This window comes from Hemitrygon akajei, chromosome 10, assembly GCF_048418815.1.
Source record: "Hemitrygon akajei chromosome 10, sHemAka1.3, whole genome shotgun sequence".
Classification (NCBI taxonomy): Eukaryota; Metazoa; Chordata; class Chondrichthyes; order Myliobatiformes; family Dasyatidae; genus Hemitrygon; species Hemitrygon akajei.
The window spans coordinates 149,629,791-149,646,441 of NC_133133.1; the positions used below are offsets into that span (position 1 = coordinate 149,629,791).

The 16,651-nt window shown below is 41.6% G+C and overlaps 1 protein-coding gene across 2 annotated transcripts; it reads right to left on the minus strand.

Annotated features, from left to right (window-relative positions):
• Positions 1-6,408: 6,408 nt before the first annotated feature.
• Positions 6,409-15,607, minus strand: LOC140734811 (translocator protein-like). Of its 2 annotated transcripts, none has more exons than XM_073059367.1 (4): positions 15,473-15,607; positions 12,654-12,841; positions 10,146-10,284; positions 6,409-6,767 (listed from the first exon to the last, which is right to left on the minus strand). In XM_073059367.1, the coding sequence occupies exons 2-4, from the start codon at positions 12,830-12,832 to the stop codon at positions 6,597-6,599; spliced, it is 489 nt and encodes a 162-aa protein (XP_072915468.1). In that variant the 5' UTR covers positions 12,833-12,841; positions 15,473-15,607; the 3' UTR covers positions 6,409-6,596. The 2 variants fall into 2 exon arrangements, with proteins under 2 accessions (XP_072915468.1, XP_072915467.1); XM_073059366.1 differs by lacking the exon at positions 15,473-15,607 and adding an exon at positions 14,877-14,984.
• Between the last annotated feature and the right edge of the window lie 1,044 nt (positions 15,608-16,651).

A 16,651-nucleotide genomic window follows, 5' to 3' on the forward strand; every position in this document is an offset into this window, starting at 1 on the left:
CTCTAGCAACCTTCCCTATCTGCTCACATATGAGCCATCATTCACATCAAGAAAAACAAAGCCAAAGGTCCAGGCAACGTATCAGCTTGGTCTACAAGGGACCTGGCAATGTTATCAACTAAGTCTATAAGGGACCTGGCAACGTATCAGTTAAGTCTACAAAGGACCTGGCAACATATCAGCTAAGTCTACAAGGGACCTGGTCACGTATCAGTTAAGTCTATAAGGGACCTGGTCACGTATCAGTTAAGTCTATAAGGGACCTGGTCACATATCAGTTAAGTCTAAAAGGGACCTGGCAACGTATTGATTAAGTCTACAAGGGACCTGGTCACATATCAGCTAAGTCCAAAAGGGACCTAGCAACGTATCAATTAAGTCTACAAGGGACCTGGAATCGTATCAGTTAAGTCTACAAGGGACCTGGAATCGTATCAGCTAAGTCTATAAGGGACCAAGCAATATATCAGTTAAGTCTACAAGGGCAGAGATAAAGAACTGATACAGAAGTTCCATAAATCTGGTAAAATGGGAAAATTCAACAGCCTTGGCAAATAGCAACACTGTAACAATCTTTAAGAATGGAATTAAGTAGAAATGTGGAAATTATAGAGGCATTGACCTACTTGCTACAGTGGTAAATTATTGGACCATATGCTCTTAAACTTCCCTTTTCCAAGAAAATCCTGAACTTAATGGTAGTTTCAGACCACCCAACAAGAGGTTCATTGATTAGCAGGTCCAGGAAATGTATCAGGAACAAAATTGTGACATGTCTTTAGCCTTCACTAACTTGGTAAAGGCTTTTGACTCACAAAGTCTTGTAGAGGTCACATGTTGCTGCCTGATACTGCTTCCCAATCAGGCAATAGCAATTGTTTTTTTATAATGCCTGATGTTAGATCTATTTATTACCCCAAGTGAATTTAGCAGTCATTCTTTCCCTCTTCCAAACCGCCTTCCCACTAGAATTTATATCCAATATGGAATGTATGTGTACTTTCTCAACGTGTGATATCTCCATTTGAAGTCTAGAGACTTCAAGGCACCTTTAGTATGCAAAAGATGATCAACACTACACTTGCTGAGAATGGCCATCAGTCCAGAATGGACCTTCCTGTACAAACCTCACCAAAGCCCAGGATGCTCACATAACAACAAAATGACAAGTGTGTTGCACCAGCCAATCTCAGATTTTGAAGACCTCAGTAAACAAGTTACTAAGATTGATTCAGAACAGATTCATTTTTTGCTAGTCCTTCCTCTGGGAAATTGCCCTGACTTGAATAATGCAGTCATTATTCACACTGTGGATGCACAGTCTGCTGAAAACACCTCAACATTGCAGAGGTGTAGCAATGGCACTTGCAGGTAATCTCATGAATTAAATAGATAGGTTGTTGCAGAAATCCCAGCACTGACATAACGTTCCTCATGAAACATCTTCCCTGGACTGGACCCTGTCAATTCCAGGTTTCCAGTCCCTAATCAAGCTCTCTATTTGGAAATGGCCTATCATCAGGATGGGTTGGTAGTCAGAGAAAAGCTAGATGAACACACTGCAAATATATCTCAAGAAAGCAGGTAAACTAGGAGGAATGGGCCATCAATTGATCTCAATGTCAACATTTTCACCATTGTACACAATGTTCCAGATGTGGCCTCACCAGCACCCTATACACCAACATCTGCCTGTTCTTAAACTCCAACCTCTTCACAATAAAGGGTAACGTGCTATTAGGCTCCTTAACTACTTGTTGGGCCCACCTGCTAACTTCTTGTGATTCATACACAAGAACCTCTAGATCCCTTTGAAGTTCAATCATATGCAGTCACTAATTAGATAAACCTGACATAGGTACTTGCATTGTCCAGGTGATCCAAGGCTGTGTGGAGATCATGTCTGCTGTAGACCTATTGTGGCGATAGTCAGATCGCAGTGGGTCCAGGTCCTTCCTCAGACAGGTGTTGACTCTAGCCGTGACCAACCGCTGAAACAGCTTCATCACCGTAGATGTGAGTGCCACTGGACGATAGTCGTTGAGGCATCTCACACTGCTCTTCTTGGGCATTGGTATAGTTGTTGCCCTTTTGATTGAAAACATCTTTGAATTCCCCTGCCAGTTGGTTGGCACAGGTTTTCAGAGCCTTATCAGGTACTCTGTTGGGCCCTGCTGGTTTGTGAGAGTTCACCGTCTTGAAAGACAGTCTGACACCGGCCACTGAGACAGAGATGACAGGGTCACCGGATCTTGCACAGTTCCTCATCGGTTTCGTTTTATTCTCCCTTTCAAAGCGGGTATAAAAGGTGTTGAGCTTGTCTGGTAGTGAAACATCCCTGCCTTTCATGAAACATCCCTGGGTTTCACTTGTAGGAAGTAATGGCCTGCAAACCCTGCCAGAGTTGATGCACATCCAATGTCACCTCCAACCTTGCTCAGAATTGTTTCTTTGCTCTTGAAATAGCCCTCTGCAAGTCGTACCTGGTTTTCTTGTACAGGCTTTAAATGCCACAGATACAGCCCTCAGCAGGCTGCAGACTTCCTGGTTCATCTATGGCTTCTGATTTGGGAATGCACAGTAAGTTTTCTTAGGCACACACTCATCCACGCAGGTTTTAATGAAATCGGTGTCAATTATGGCATATTCGTCCAGACTCGCAGATGACTCCCTGAATACAGTCCAGTCCACCAATTCAGTGCAGTCCTGTAAGCTGTCCTGTGCTTCCCTTGTCCAAACTCCTTTGTCCCCACGACTGGTGCTGCAGATTTCAGTCTCTGCCTATACTCAGAGAGTCAAAATACAGCCAGCTTATAGAACTTACCAAATAGTGGGCGTGGAATAGCACAGTAGGCATTCTTGATTATTAAGGGATTGGACACGCTGGAGGCAGGAAACATGTTCCCGATGTTGGGGGAGTCCAGAACCAGAGCCCACAGTTTAAGAATAAGGGGTAGGCCATTTAGAATGGAGTTCAGGGAAAACTTTTTCACCCAGAGAGTTGTGGATCTATGGAATGCTCTGCCTCAGAAGGCAGTAGAGGCCAATACTCTGGATGCTTTCAAGAAAGAATTAGATAGAGCTCTTAAAGATAGCGGGGTCAAGGGATATGGGGAGAGGGCAGGAACAGGGTACTGATTGTGGATGATCAGCCATGATCACATTGAATGGCGGTGCTGGCTTGAAGGGCTGAATGGCCTACTCCTGCACCTATTGTCTATTGGTCTTAGTGTAACAGTGGTCCAGTGTGTTATTTCCTCCGCTCCTACAGTTGATGTGTTGATTTAGTGACTTTATCAAGCTGGTCTGGTTTAAAAAAAACCCAAAATCATACAGAAGGCGCTGTTTCATGCCTGTTGATTGCATTTCTCAGTCAGTGTATCTATCTCCAGTTATAGAAACACTACGTTCTCATCATAACGTCTTCTGCCACCTACTTCTGTTATACCACCCCAGCTATTGGCAAACTTAGAAACCTTACCTTTCTGACACAATGAACTGGACATTTCCAGACAGTTTCAGAGACACTGTGGTTTGGTATTTTATATTCCGTGTGCTTTCTCATTCATTTTTTTGCATGTTGGGCATTTGATGTTTTCTTTGAAGGGGTTCCATGGTGTTTCTTTGTTTTGTGGCTGTCTGTGGGCAAGACAAATATCTCGCATCCATACTTTGATAATAAATGTACTTTGACTTCTGTGTTCTTTTTCAAGGTGATTAATGTAAATAGTAAATAACTGTGGGCTATGAACCAATTCTGGGGTACTCCACTGTTACACCCCTACAATCTAACAAAGGACCCAATTATGCCAACTGTTTTCAATTTGAATGCCAGCGTTCAGTCCATCTGACCCACTTCCTCCAAAATATTTGGCATAAAAACTTACGCACTGATCTTTTATGTGGCATCTTGTCAAATGAATTTTGGCAATTTTAATGTGCTTAGTATTTTAGCACACCTACAGCTTTTACTCCAACAAATCTTCCTGTCCCACCTTCAAAGAATTTATTATGACAAATGTGATTAACCACTCCTAATGCTATGCTAAACAGGTTTATTTATATTCAGCTTTCTTAAATGGTTAGTCATTTTATCATGATTATTGACTCCAGCACCTTGCCGACAATACTTGTTAGTCTGGCTCATAGTTCCCTCCCCTTGGTCTTCACTTTCAAACACAAAGTGACTCTTGTACCAAATGAAGTGCAACATTAACAGTGACAGACAAGCAGAAATTTGGCAAATATCACTTATCAGTTCCAGATTCTAAACAGGTTATAATAAGGAAGCGGTAAATAGATTTCTTCTTTCCACTGCCAGGAAATAGAATGTGACAGAAAAGGTTGTAAATGACAGATCTGTAGCGATATGCCAGATACTAACTCTTAAGGGCTGATACTAAAGTCCAACTTACTCTGTGTTTTATTGTTGGACCCACAAACTCAATGTGCTCACTCAGTCTGTTTTGCTTTATCACCGTCTGCCATTATGAACATTCAGTTACTGTGTTGCGTTTCATCCTGTGGAGGCTTGTATCACCACAGAGCTGCTAATATTTAGCCCCTCTATTTGCTAAGGTGTTGAATTATGTATAGGGATTGCATCATTTCTCTATCTTGGAATTATGTGAAATCTTCAGTTATTCCTGACCTTTGATACGAGACCATTAAATGTAGAGAGAATTCCGGTGACCAGAATCCACCTCTCGCTCTCTGCATGAACAACCTTTGGATGGAGGGGGAATGAAGCTCAAAACTATTTCCTACATATCTGAGTCACTAGTCATTATTATACTCTTGTGAAAATGGTAACTGATGTTCCAGGCAATCACATTCCAGTTGCAGGATTGAGAGAGGCAGAGAATGCTGCAAATACTCAGTTGTTCAGTTAGCATCTGCACAGAAAGAAACAGAGTTAGTATTTTGGGTCATTGACCTTTGATTTGTTTCCCACTGTGTGTACCTCTTCCAGGTAGGCCTTTCATCCCGCAACACTACAGCTTTCGTTACTTAATGTTTCCAAGTACAGGCCTTCTCTTTTTTTTTTACCTCCCTTCCCCTGCCTCGGCAACTTAATTTCGAAAACCCATTTTTCTTAGATAGGCACATGGATAAAAGATAAATGGGGGGGGGGGCTATGTTGGAGGGAAGTATTGGATTCATCTTGGAGTAGGTTAAAAGGTTGGCACAATATCGTGGGCCAGAGGGTCTGAAATGTACCATGTTCCTAGTTCTTATGAAAGGTAATTGTTTCTCTCTCCACAGAAACTGTTCAATCCTGCATTTTCTGTCTTAATTACAGATTTCCAGCGGGGCAAGCTGATGTGAGAAAACATTATGGATGTTTTCCTTTCTTTAGCAAAGAAAGAGAATGTAACAGGGAGGTTCAGTATATAACTTTATTTATGTAAACGACAAATTAGAACTCAGCTTGAACACTGTGTAGTTCTAATCCACACATTACAGGACAGATGTAATTGTAATGGTGAAGATGCAGCAGCAATTTATCAGGATATTTCAAGGAGCAGATTATTTCACAATTGGGCTAATATTGGACAACTTTTTTTTTCCTTTTAAGCTGCGACGGGGAAGTGTGCAAGATTGGGTACTGACTGCAGAAGTAAAAGGCAAAACTTTACCTGGACAGAAAGGTCAAAATCCAAGGAGCAGGGATAAAACGTGACTAGTCGTGGTTCAGCGAGAGGAGGCATATAATTTTAAATAGGCAATGAAAGGGTGTAGAGGATTAAAGTGGTGGATTGGAATCTGAACATTTTAAAATGTACTTGAAGAATTGTGACCTGCAGGGCTATAGAGCTTGTTCTGGAAGGCGAGATGAGACTGGTTAACACTTCTTTTTGATCAGCACACTCTTGGTTAAATAGCCTCCTTTCATGTTGTAATTGTTCTACAATGTCTTCAAATCCTACCACTGCCTTCTCAGATGATGGTATGCAGTTGGTTTAAGGACATTCCTCCTAACATAGTTCACAGGGGCATCAAGGCTGAATCACTGCTGCTCAGGCTGTGATGAGCAGGGAAACAGAAATCTGCTGTCCGCTCTGTGTGAAAGTCCTGCTGCTCTCACCATTGCCATTTTATTAACACACTGGCTAACCCTCCTGCTACTTAATACCCAGGTAGTGCAGCCTGAATCTGGGGCACTTAGGACTCTTTGTGGGTACTTACACAGTCCTCCACCGTGAGGGAATAATCACCAAGCAGTCTGACTGCAGCCATCTGAGGAGTAGAAGCAGTTAGGCAGATAAAGCCTCTTGGACAACCTCACCAAGTGTGATTACAATTAAATGCTGATACATCAAGCTGATGTAGAAATATTATTGTTGATATTGAATTGTTTTTTTCTGGCTTCCATGATTAGTACAAAAGAAAATGCTGAGATGGATATTAACAGAAGAATCTCAATATAGAAATTTTAATTATTAGCATTTCAATAAAACACCCAACACAAATGAGAGGTTAGTAGGAATTATAAGCATGAATATTAAAAACTCTCCACACATGAAAAGTAGGAGTACAAAGTTCTTTCTTCCATTTACGAAAGCTGAATTCAACAGTGCAGAGTAATGAACAACCTAATCTTCCTTCCCCTTGTTGTCTCTCCAGATGCGGTAGTTAAGTGCAGCAGCCAAGGTCAGCCAGGCCAAGTACGGAGCCATCAGGCTGGCAGCGGCTTTGCTGATGGGATACCAAGCCACAGCTGTAGCTGCAGCTGTCCCGTAAACACAAAGCAAGTCAACGAGAGCCTGCAACGAGATAGTAGAATGGTCAGTACCAAAGAGTGCTCCTGAAAATCACAAGAAATGGCTCAGAAGTTAGTGAAACACTCAGTTCCTCCAAGTCCCATATGTCAAGTTCTGTGGGTCATAGATCATAAATGCCATCAACAAACAAAAATTGAATATTCCCACAAAATGTCATTAAATCACTTACTTTGGTATCACTGCATTTGGAACATTTTGTTTTCTCTCCTGTCTTTTTTAATGATGGTATTAACTTCACTGCGATACATTAAGCAAAGTTATCCCACCCCTTCCTAGCAGCAACTAAAGACCTCAAGGCTGTCAGAGAATTTTCAGATGTCTGACATACAGACAATGAGTGATGGTTTCTTTCAGCAAGACTGGCTATTGTGCATTATATTTTTTCCTGTTTTTCAAACTGACTTTTTAAAAAAAAACAGCATATGAGAAGATCAACATCATCCTATGGGATGGATAGCCAGAGAGAGAGAGAGATGGGAAGATTTTACATTTATCAGAAGCTATCATTCTTATCTTGTGGGAAACAGATTTCAAGGTCCGAAGAAAATCTGTAAATAATTTTCTGACATTAAACTGACCTGGTAGCCAAGGAACAATTCTCAGTAAGCTACAAAGCTTAAACTAGTCACTTGGGAATCGAGCACCCTAGCCATATAGTGTGTGGCTGGAAAGCTGAAGTCTAATTTTGGGGTTGCCAGATGCTAAATAGGCTACCCATCATGGACCAGCTAGCTGCCTGCTGTAGATTTCTGTCTGATAGGTAAATTCTGGTTGTAGAACGATGAAGACAATGAGGGCAATGATAAGTTTTGTAAACAAAATAGCACAACATAGGAAAAGGCCCTTTGGCTCACAATGTTTGCTGAACCAATCAAATGGCCAACTAATGTCTGCATACACAATGTCTATACCCTTTCAATTTCCTCACATTCGTGTGCCTATCTCAATGTCTTTTAAAAGCCCCTGATATATCTGCCTCTACCACCATCCTGGGCAGTGATTCCAGGCACCCACCACTCTGGGTGTAAAAACTTTGCCCCTCCTATCTCCTTTGAAATTAACCTCCCTCCCCTCCACTTTAAGCACATGCCCTCAGGTATCAGACATTTCAACCCAGGGAAATAGATTATGTCTGATTGTCTGTCACTCATAATTTTATAAACCTCTATCAGATCTCCCCTCAGCCTCTGCCACTCTAGAGAAAACAACCCTATTTTCTCCAATCTCTCGTTATAGCACATGCCCTCTAATCCAGGCAGCATCCTGGTAAACCTCTTCTGCCCCCCCCCCCCCCCCTCCGAAGCCTCGACACCCTTCTGGGGTAACCAGAACTGCACACAATACTCCAGATGCAGCCTTTCAAGAGTTTTATAAATCTGCAACGTAACTTCCTGACTTTTGAACTCAGTGCCTCAACTAATAAAGGCAAGCGTGCCAGAGGCCTTCTTAACCACCCGATCAACCTGTGTAGCCACTTTCCGAGAGCCCTGAACTTGGACCACAAGATCCCTCTGCTCTTCAACACTGCACAGGGCCCTTCCCTTAACAGTGTACTGCCTCTTTGCATTTGACCCATCAAGATGCAACATTTCACATTTGGCTGGGTTAAACTCCATCTGCCATTTATCTGCCCATTTCTGCAACTGATCTATATCCCACTGTATTCTTTGCCAGTCTTCTATACTAACCACAACACCACTAATCTTAATAACGTCTGCAAACTTACTAACTGATCCAGCTAGGTTTTCATCCAGGTCATTTATATACAGTACAGATCCCTGTGGAACACCACCAATCACAGACCTCCAGCTAGAATAAGTCCTTCAACCACTATCCCCTGCCTTCTATGGGTAAGGCAGTTCAGAATCCAAATGGCCAATTCACCATTGATCCCATGCATCTTAATCTTCTGGATGAACCTCCCATGAGGGACCTTGTCGAATGCTTTACTAAAATCCATGTAGACACCATCCACAGCTCTACCTTTATCAATTACCCTAGTCAAAAATTCGATCAAGTTAAGACATGACTTGCCCCACAAAAAACCATGCTGACTCTTTCTAATTAGGCCATGGTTTTCCAGATGCCATAATCCTACCCCTAAGAATTCTCTCCAGTAACTTCCCTAACACTGATTTGAGACTCACTGGTCTATAGTTCCCCAGATTTTTCCCTTCTTGAATAATTAAACATTAGCTACTTCTCAATCTTCCAAGACCTCGTCAGTTGCTAGAGAGGATACTAAAATATTGGTTAAGGCCCCAGGAACCTCTTTACTTGCTTCTCTCAATAACTTGGGGTATATCCCATCAGTACCAGGGGACTTACCCACCTCAACGATCTTTAAGAGACCCAACACTACCTCTTCCTTTACTTTGAAATGCCCTAGCATATTAATACTCTTGCCACTGATCTCTCTACCCTCCACATCCTCTTTGGTAAAAGCTGATATAAAGTACTCATTATGGACCACAACCACATTCTCTGCATCCAAGCAAATGTCGCACTCTGTATCTTTGAGCAGACTTACCTTATCTGATTATCCTCTTGCTCTTGTTGTATGTATAGAATGCATTGGGATTCACTTGCTAAGGGCTTTTCATAGCCAACCCTGGCTTTCCTAATTGCCTTCAAGTGGTTTTTTTTTTCTGGTTTATTTATAATCGTCAAGAGCTCAGTTTGATTCTGGCTTCCTAAGCTTTGAATGCTTTTCCTTTTTCTTCTTGACTAAATTAATCACTTCTCTCAACATCCAAGGCTCTCTTACTTTGCCATCCTTGTCCTCCTTTCTGATTGAAACATACCTGTCCTGTACTGTGTCTTTAAACACCCTCCACATGTTGGATGTGGACTTGCCCAAAAAAACAGCTGTTCCCAATTAGCTCTCCTGCATTCCTGATCAACGCACTCATAATTTGACCTGCTCCAGCTTAATACCCTCCTGCAAGGTCCTCTTGTATCCTTATCTTTAGCCATCTGAAAATGTAAGGATTTGTGGGCACTGTTCCCACAGAAAGGTCAGTCACCTGGCCAGGCTCATAATCTGACCCCAGGTCCACTTCAGCCCCTCCTCGTGTTTGACCATCTAATGTGAAGCCATGCCATTTGTGCATGATTCAAGAAATACAAGCTGAAAAATGTGTTTATTTATCTAGTGTTTTTTTCATATAAATTCAGAGAGTGTATTTTAATCTGTATCTCATTTTAGGGTAGTTATTTCTGAGTTCTGCGAGTGTGAGCTTTTATAAACTAAATAGCCGTAATACTCGGGTCGCCGTTAGTCAATATTCAAAATTGTCACAGTGTTCACTTTTTTTAAAAAAAAACTGTATCTTCTCTTAATAGTATTTGTATACATACCAAACCTATTTTGTGTTTCTTAAAGAAAATTGGACTCCATGCCCAGTTGAAAGCAAGTTGGGTTCCATATAAACCAAGTGGAACCAATGCCTCTTCAGTGAATCCACCCAGTTCTTTCCACACCAGATAAGAGCCATAACTGAGTACAGAATAGAGCGGAGTTAGTCCAAAGTTGTTATTGACTGTATGTTACCATCATATGCAGGGATACTTTTCAAGAAGACCTGCACTCTGTGAATATGGAAAGCACAAGTAAACGAGAGAGAGGATAGTACTATTAAACTTCATTAAAAATGCTACATTCACACAGTACATCAAATTAGTGTGAACATGAAATAAAATATATTCTAGAATTTAACAAACAAGTACTAAGATAAATACTTAAACAGTATAGCCTTAGTCACTGAAATTTATGAGATTCACTACAATAATTTCAAGAGAATTATGTAGAAATCTTATAGTTAACACAATACACTGAATTACTCTTTATAATTTTCAGGGTGTTGTCTAGCATTAAAATCCAAACAGAAAGTATGTTTTTAAGTATATTGTTGTATGATTTTTATGGATTTTTTTCCTTCAAGAAATAGAACAGGCTTCCCCTTTCTAATTAATATCTCCTTTGTCTGATTTGGCTGCAGCACTTTACATAATGTAAACAGCAATATGTAAAGCAAATTGGCTTAGGCATTTTAACATCTCCTCCCCTCCAGGCATCAGAAATCACGTTTCCCAAAAACTCTATCACTCTGGCTGAGATGCGATGAGTGATGTCCTGACCAGAAAACAATCCAAGATCACAAATTGTCACAAACAATAAGGTGATTATGATTCATCAAATTATAGGAACTTGCATGAAATAATGGTATTTTATTTCCTCAGAACACCCCAAAATGTTTCAGAACCAATGAGGTACTTCATGTACAGCTGCTTTAGTTTTCCTGGAAGATTTTAATATTCTTAATGTTTTAAACTGCATCTTAGCTCCCCCCACCCTTTTTTTTTCCCTAGCCTTATCCAGCATAAGAAATGTTCTGGTGTTAGTTGAGCTATCGTTGTCTTTCATTTCCTGAACTGAAAGTGGAAAATTCTGGAAACACTCAGTAGGTCATTTGGGTCTCTCAAATGGTAGGAAAGTGATGTAGTGATATAGGATTAGGTGCTGTATCTTCTATAGTTGTGTGAGAGAAGAAGGAAGAAGAAGGGACAGTGGATGAGGGAGATGTGAAAGGATTGCTACGGGGGGAGGGGAATGAGTGTCTCAAAGCAAAATCTCATTGACGATGGAAGAAACTGCATGGGATGACTCACTGAATGCTAGGGGCAGTGGGGTGGAAAGTGAGGACCAGTGGAACTTTATTTGATGTTTAGTAGGAGAGGGAGTGAGAGTAGAAGTGTGGAAAATAGATCAGATTTGGTCAAGCGTTCTGGCAACAATGGTAGAGGTGAAGCTTTATTTTGGGAGAGAAAACACCTCAAATGTACCAGAGTGGGAAGCTTCATCATCCAAGCAGATGTGATGGAAAGGGGGGAACAAGGGAAAATGGAAAAAAAAGTCCTTGGGAGGGACAAGGGATGAGGAAGTCTAGTTAAAATAGCTGTAGAAGTCTGAGTGTTTATAATGGATGGTTCTTGCTAACCCATCCCGAGATCCATTTCTAACATTTTCAAATTTGTATCGGATTTTTACTACCTGCAGTTTTGATTCACAATCTCTTGAATTTTGACTACTACTTTGTAAATGGCCTATCCCACAAACAACTATTTGTTGAAAAGAATTCACTGAGGATGAATTAAGAACAGAAGACTGAAGACCAGTGAAACTCTGCATACAAAAAGAAAACAACTTTGATAGTCTAAATTGCCCTTGGTCCTGCACTGAACCATTACTTCAACGATCTCACTTTCTGACTTGAGTTCAGTCTAAGGCTGATGGCAAAAGGTTATTCAACAAATCAACTCTTCAGTAATTAGTATGGTGAAGAATAATTGAAAATAACATTTATAACATGGTTGACTGAGGCCATAGCAAATCAAATAGACAATCTGGTATGTTTGAGTTTGAGCTGCTGTTTAAAGTTGGTGCATCTGACGATTTCCTCCAGGGGCACAATTCATAAAATTGCTCCCACATTTATACTGGATAGTAAGATCAAGTTGTAGATGTCAGCCTATTGGAAATCATCTCTGCTTAGGGCAGGGAAAAATCAGCACAATTAATGAAAGCACAAAACGACACTGGAAAGTGTTGCAGGAAGGTCAGTTATTGAATTCCTCAAGAATCTGGGAAGAAATGCTATATTGCTGCTGCAAAGAGGAACGTGCAGTCCAAAGTATTTCTTCTTTAACTACTAGTATTTAAGTTCCAGCTACCTGATTTTCATTCACAATCATCGAACACTGCATGGTTAAAAACGTATAACTAGGAAAACACAATTTAATATGTAATGGATTGTAAAAATATATTAAAAGAAACAAAATAAGGTGCATAATTGGACTATTACATACCCCATGCCTGTGTATAATGTTACCCACACAGGACCAAACACCCAGTTGGGTGGACACCAAGATGGCTTTTTGAGGCCTGCATACCAGCCAGTAATTTCTTCCTGATATGATCGGTCAATAATTGCAGCTGTGTGAGGTAATACAGTGAAACCAAAAGCATGTACCCAAGTTGATGGCATCCTGGTGATCTGAAAGAGACAGAAGTATTCAACCATTGGTCTTCCTGAATGCTTCAATGAATATTTATTTAAAGGTAATGTCCTTGGCAGGCAACCATATCAAAAGAACATGAGTAAATACAGGTTTAACCAGACTTAATGTTTTAGTTAATTCTCTTTACACCCTAAATTACTTCTTTCCTTTTCACCTCCCCCCCCCATTAATCCGAATTCAGATTTTTAATGAATATTCATCCAAAAGCTTCCTGCAAGGGATTCTGTGCCTCCTGAATACATCTTGAAACAATATTATTTTCTAATATTGATAAGAATAAGGCAATCTCTACTTGGATCAAAAATTGGCTGAAAATTTACGTGTACAGAAAATTAAGAAATAGCACTTTCCCCAATGCTAAAATATTGATGAATTGGCCTTGGTAATGGCATCAGTTCAATAAATCTATCACAGATATAATTCTGGTATGTCCCAACAATGACTATTCTTGAAAAATAAAATATTTCTCCGGTTGGAAACTACTTTGAGGTATCTGGAATATCGAACATTTCTGCACAGGAACAGGCTCTTCAAAGTTCAAGGTGTTGTGCCAAACTTATCTAATGATATCTAGTCCCTTCTGCTGCACATGGTCCATTTTGCTCCACTCTGCCCATTCATGTGCCTATCAAGGAGCTTCTTAAATGTCTCTATAGTGTCTGCCTCCACCTCCACATCTGGCATACATTCCAAGCACCGACACTTTCTGTGTAAAAACAAAAGTTCTCTCTCCCCTCAAATGCCTGCCCCTGGGAAATGGGGACCAGCTGCCTATCAGGTTTCCTCTTCGCCTCTTTTGCCTGTGTCCGTACTGAAGCTGTAATGATATTACATGAAGTAAATTAAATTGGTTTCTGGGTTGCGACAAATCGTAGGGCGTGCTCAAGATTTCATCTCCGTATACCCATGACTGTGTCGCCACCCACAGCTCCAATCTGCTAATTAAATTTGCCAACGGTACTACATTGACTGGCCTAATCTCAAATAATAATGAGGTGGCCTTCAGAGAAGTCATCGCCTTGACACAATGGAGGGTGAACAGCTTTAAGTTCCTCGGCATAAACATCACCGAGGGTCTCACGTGGTCTGTACATACCGGCTGTGTGGTGAAAAAGGCACAACAGGGCCTCTTTCACCTCAGACGGTTGACGAAGTTTGGAATGGGCCCGTAAATCCTAAGAACTTTCTATAGGGGCACAATTGAGAGCATCCTGACTGGCTGCATCACTGCCTGGTATGGGAACTGTACCTCCCTTAATCGCAGGACTCTGTCGATGTGAACTTCCCACTATTCAGGACATTTACACTGACCGGCGTGTAAAAAGGGCCCAAAAGATCATTGGAGACCCGAGTCACCCCTACCACAAACTGTTCCAGCTGCTACCATCCAGGAAATAGTACCTTAGCATAAAAGCCAGGACCAACAGACTCCGGGACAGCTTCTTCCACCAGGCCATCAGATTGACTAATTCATGCTGTATTTCTATGCTATATTGACTCTCCTGGTGTACATAATATTTATTATAAATAACTATAAATTGCACATTTAGATGGAGATGTAACTTAAAGATTTTTACTCTTCATGTACGTGAAGGATGTAAGTAATAACGCCAATTCAATTCAAAGCTTTCAGGGCCCTTATCTTCTGATACTAATCACAGAGCAATCCCATTGCACTTCCTGTTTCTTGCCCAAATTTGACGCTATTTATTTTGTATTCACATGCTTTGCCACTTTTCTTTGGAAGACAATTGAATCTACATCATCTACTATTTAGATAGACATTTCAGAGCATGACCAATGCATACTTAACAGATATTGACAATTAATGCTTGAAAACTCCCAGCAGATCAGACATTATCTGCACAAAGAGAAACAGAGTCGGCTCCAAGAACCATCCCAACACATTAACTCGTTTCTGAAGGTTATTTCCAGCAGTTCGGGGCGTTTCTTTGTGTTCCACACCTTATCTACTTATTGGACATAAATGATTACGGTTGTTCAACTTACTCGAACACTTTTCCCCATTCACAAAGTTCTATATTTTGTTCATTTACCCTCCGCTGGCCTGCAGGTCCCCTGGGGCCAGGTGTACCACCTGCTTAGCCCCACCCCCGATCAGGGTCACGTGGAAGCAGGTAATGGACGGTCGTTTCATAAGTCCTGGTTATACAACCACTGACGCCAGGCCGACAGTCTGAAGAGTATCAATAATGGCTGGATTCACCCATCTTGTAAAGACTCTGCCCAAAAGAAGGCAGCGGCAAACCACTTCTGTGGGAAAGTTTGCCAAGAACAATCATGATCGCCCACGTCAAACGACACGGCACATAACGAACGAACCCGTATTTTCATTGTACATATTAATTTTGCCAACCACACAAGCCACTAAGTTTCGTCGCCACTAAAATCACTGCACTCTCTTCGTCGTTCCTCACTTCCCTGAACAGTTATGTAACTTTTCCAACCCTCCATTCGGTACACAGAAACGAAGCCAAGTTCCACCCTTAACAAAGGGATCCCGTTTGTTGGAACTGCGTACACCAAGAGCACAAAAACTGTCGGAAGTTCTGCATTTATGTTTTAACAGAAATCAGAATTCCTACCTAGCGGTTCCCCGCAGAAAGTTTCCAGCACCCAGTCTTCACAGCAACTCGCGAGCTGTCACTCACCCCGAGTACGTCCCGGCCTTGCTGTCACTCACCGCAAGGGCACCGCCCATTCTCTCCGCCCCTCGGCCGGGTCGCCCCCGCAGTTCACACCTGTCTGTCCTGGTGGATGAGTGATGAGAGTTACTCATCACTCGCCCCTCCCTCCTCTGCTAGCACCCAGAATCAGCCCGTCAATTGAATTCTTAGTCCCTCAGAGTTAAAACAAAAAGTGCTGGAACTGCGTGAGGTTGGGCCACATCGATGCAGAGAGAAATCGAGTTAATATTTGACAAAGAGTTTGTTAAGAGTTAACAAATTTCACGACATATGCCGGCGATATTAACTCTGATTCTGATTTCATCTTCGTGACCTCTTATCGTGGTAATTCGCAGTCTCTCCTTGCTGTCATTCATCAGTAGAATCATCGGCGGGTCAGAGGTGGAGAGGGTCAGTAACTTAAAATTCCTGGGTGTCACTATCTCAGAGGACCTGCCCTGGACCCATCATATATGTACTATTGCGAAGAAAGCAGGACGGCGCCTCTACTTGCTCAGGAGTCCGTGGAGATTCAGCATGTCATCAAAACCCTTGGCAGACTTCTCTGGATATGTGGTGGGAAGTGTGCAGGCGATATTACGGCCTGGTATGGGAACACCAATGCCATGAGCGGAAAACCCTACAAAAGGTAGTGGATTCGGCCCAGTACATCACGGGTAAAGCCCTCCCAACCACTGAGCACATCTACATGAAAGGTGGTTGGAGGAAAGCAGCACCCATCATTAAAGATCCTCACCACCCAGGCCAGGCTCTTTTCTCGCTGCTGCCATCAGGTAAAAGGTACAAGTGTCCTAGGACTCGCATCACCAGGTTCAAGAACAGTTACCACTCCTCAGTCATCAGGCTCTTGAACAAAAAGAGAGAGCTATGCTCATTTAAGGACTCTTGTTATATTGTTATTTCATTCTCGTTATTTATTACTATTTATTTATATCTGCATTTGCACAGGTTGTTTACAGTTACCGTTCCATAGATTCGCTGAGTATGCCCGCAAGAAAAGAATCTCAGGTTGTATGTGGTGACATGTATGTACTCTGGTAATAAATTGTACTTTGAACTTTGAACTGTACAGTTCAT

What these genes read in the sequence shown, in the direction of transcription:
- LOC140734811 (XM_073059366.1), bottom strand. An exon ending in ACATTATACACAGGCATGGG is followed by an intron (nt 10,285 to 12,653) that starts GTATGTAATAGT and finishes TTCTGTACTCAG; the next exon opens with TTATGGCTCTTATCTGGTGT. An exon ending in AGAAACACAAAATAGGTTTG is followed by an intron (nt 6,768 to 10,145) that starts GTATGTATACAA and finishes ATCTCGTTGCAG; the next exon opens with GCTCTCGTTGACTTGCTTTG.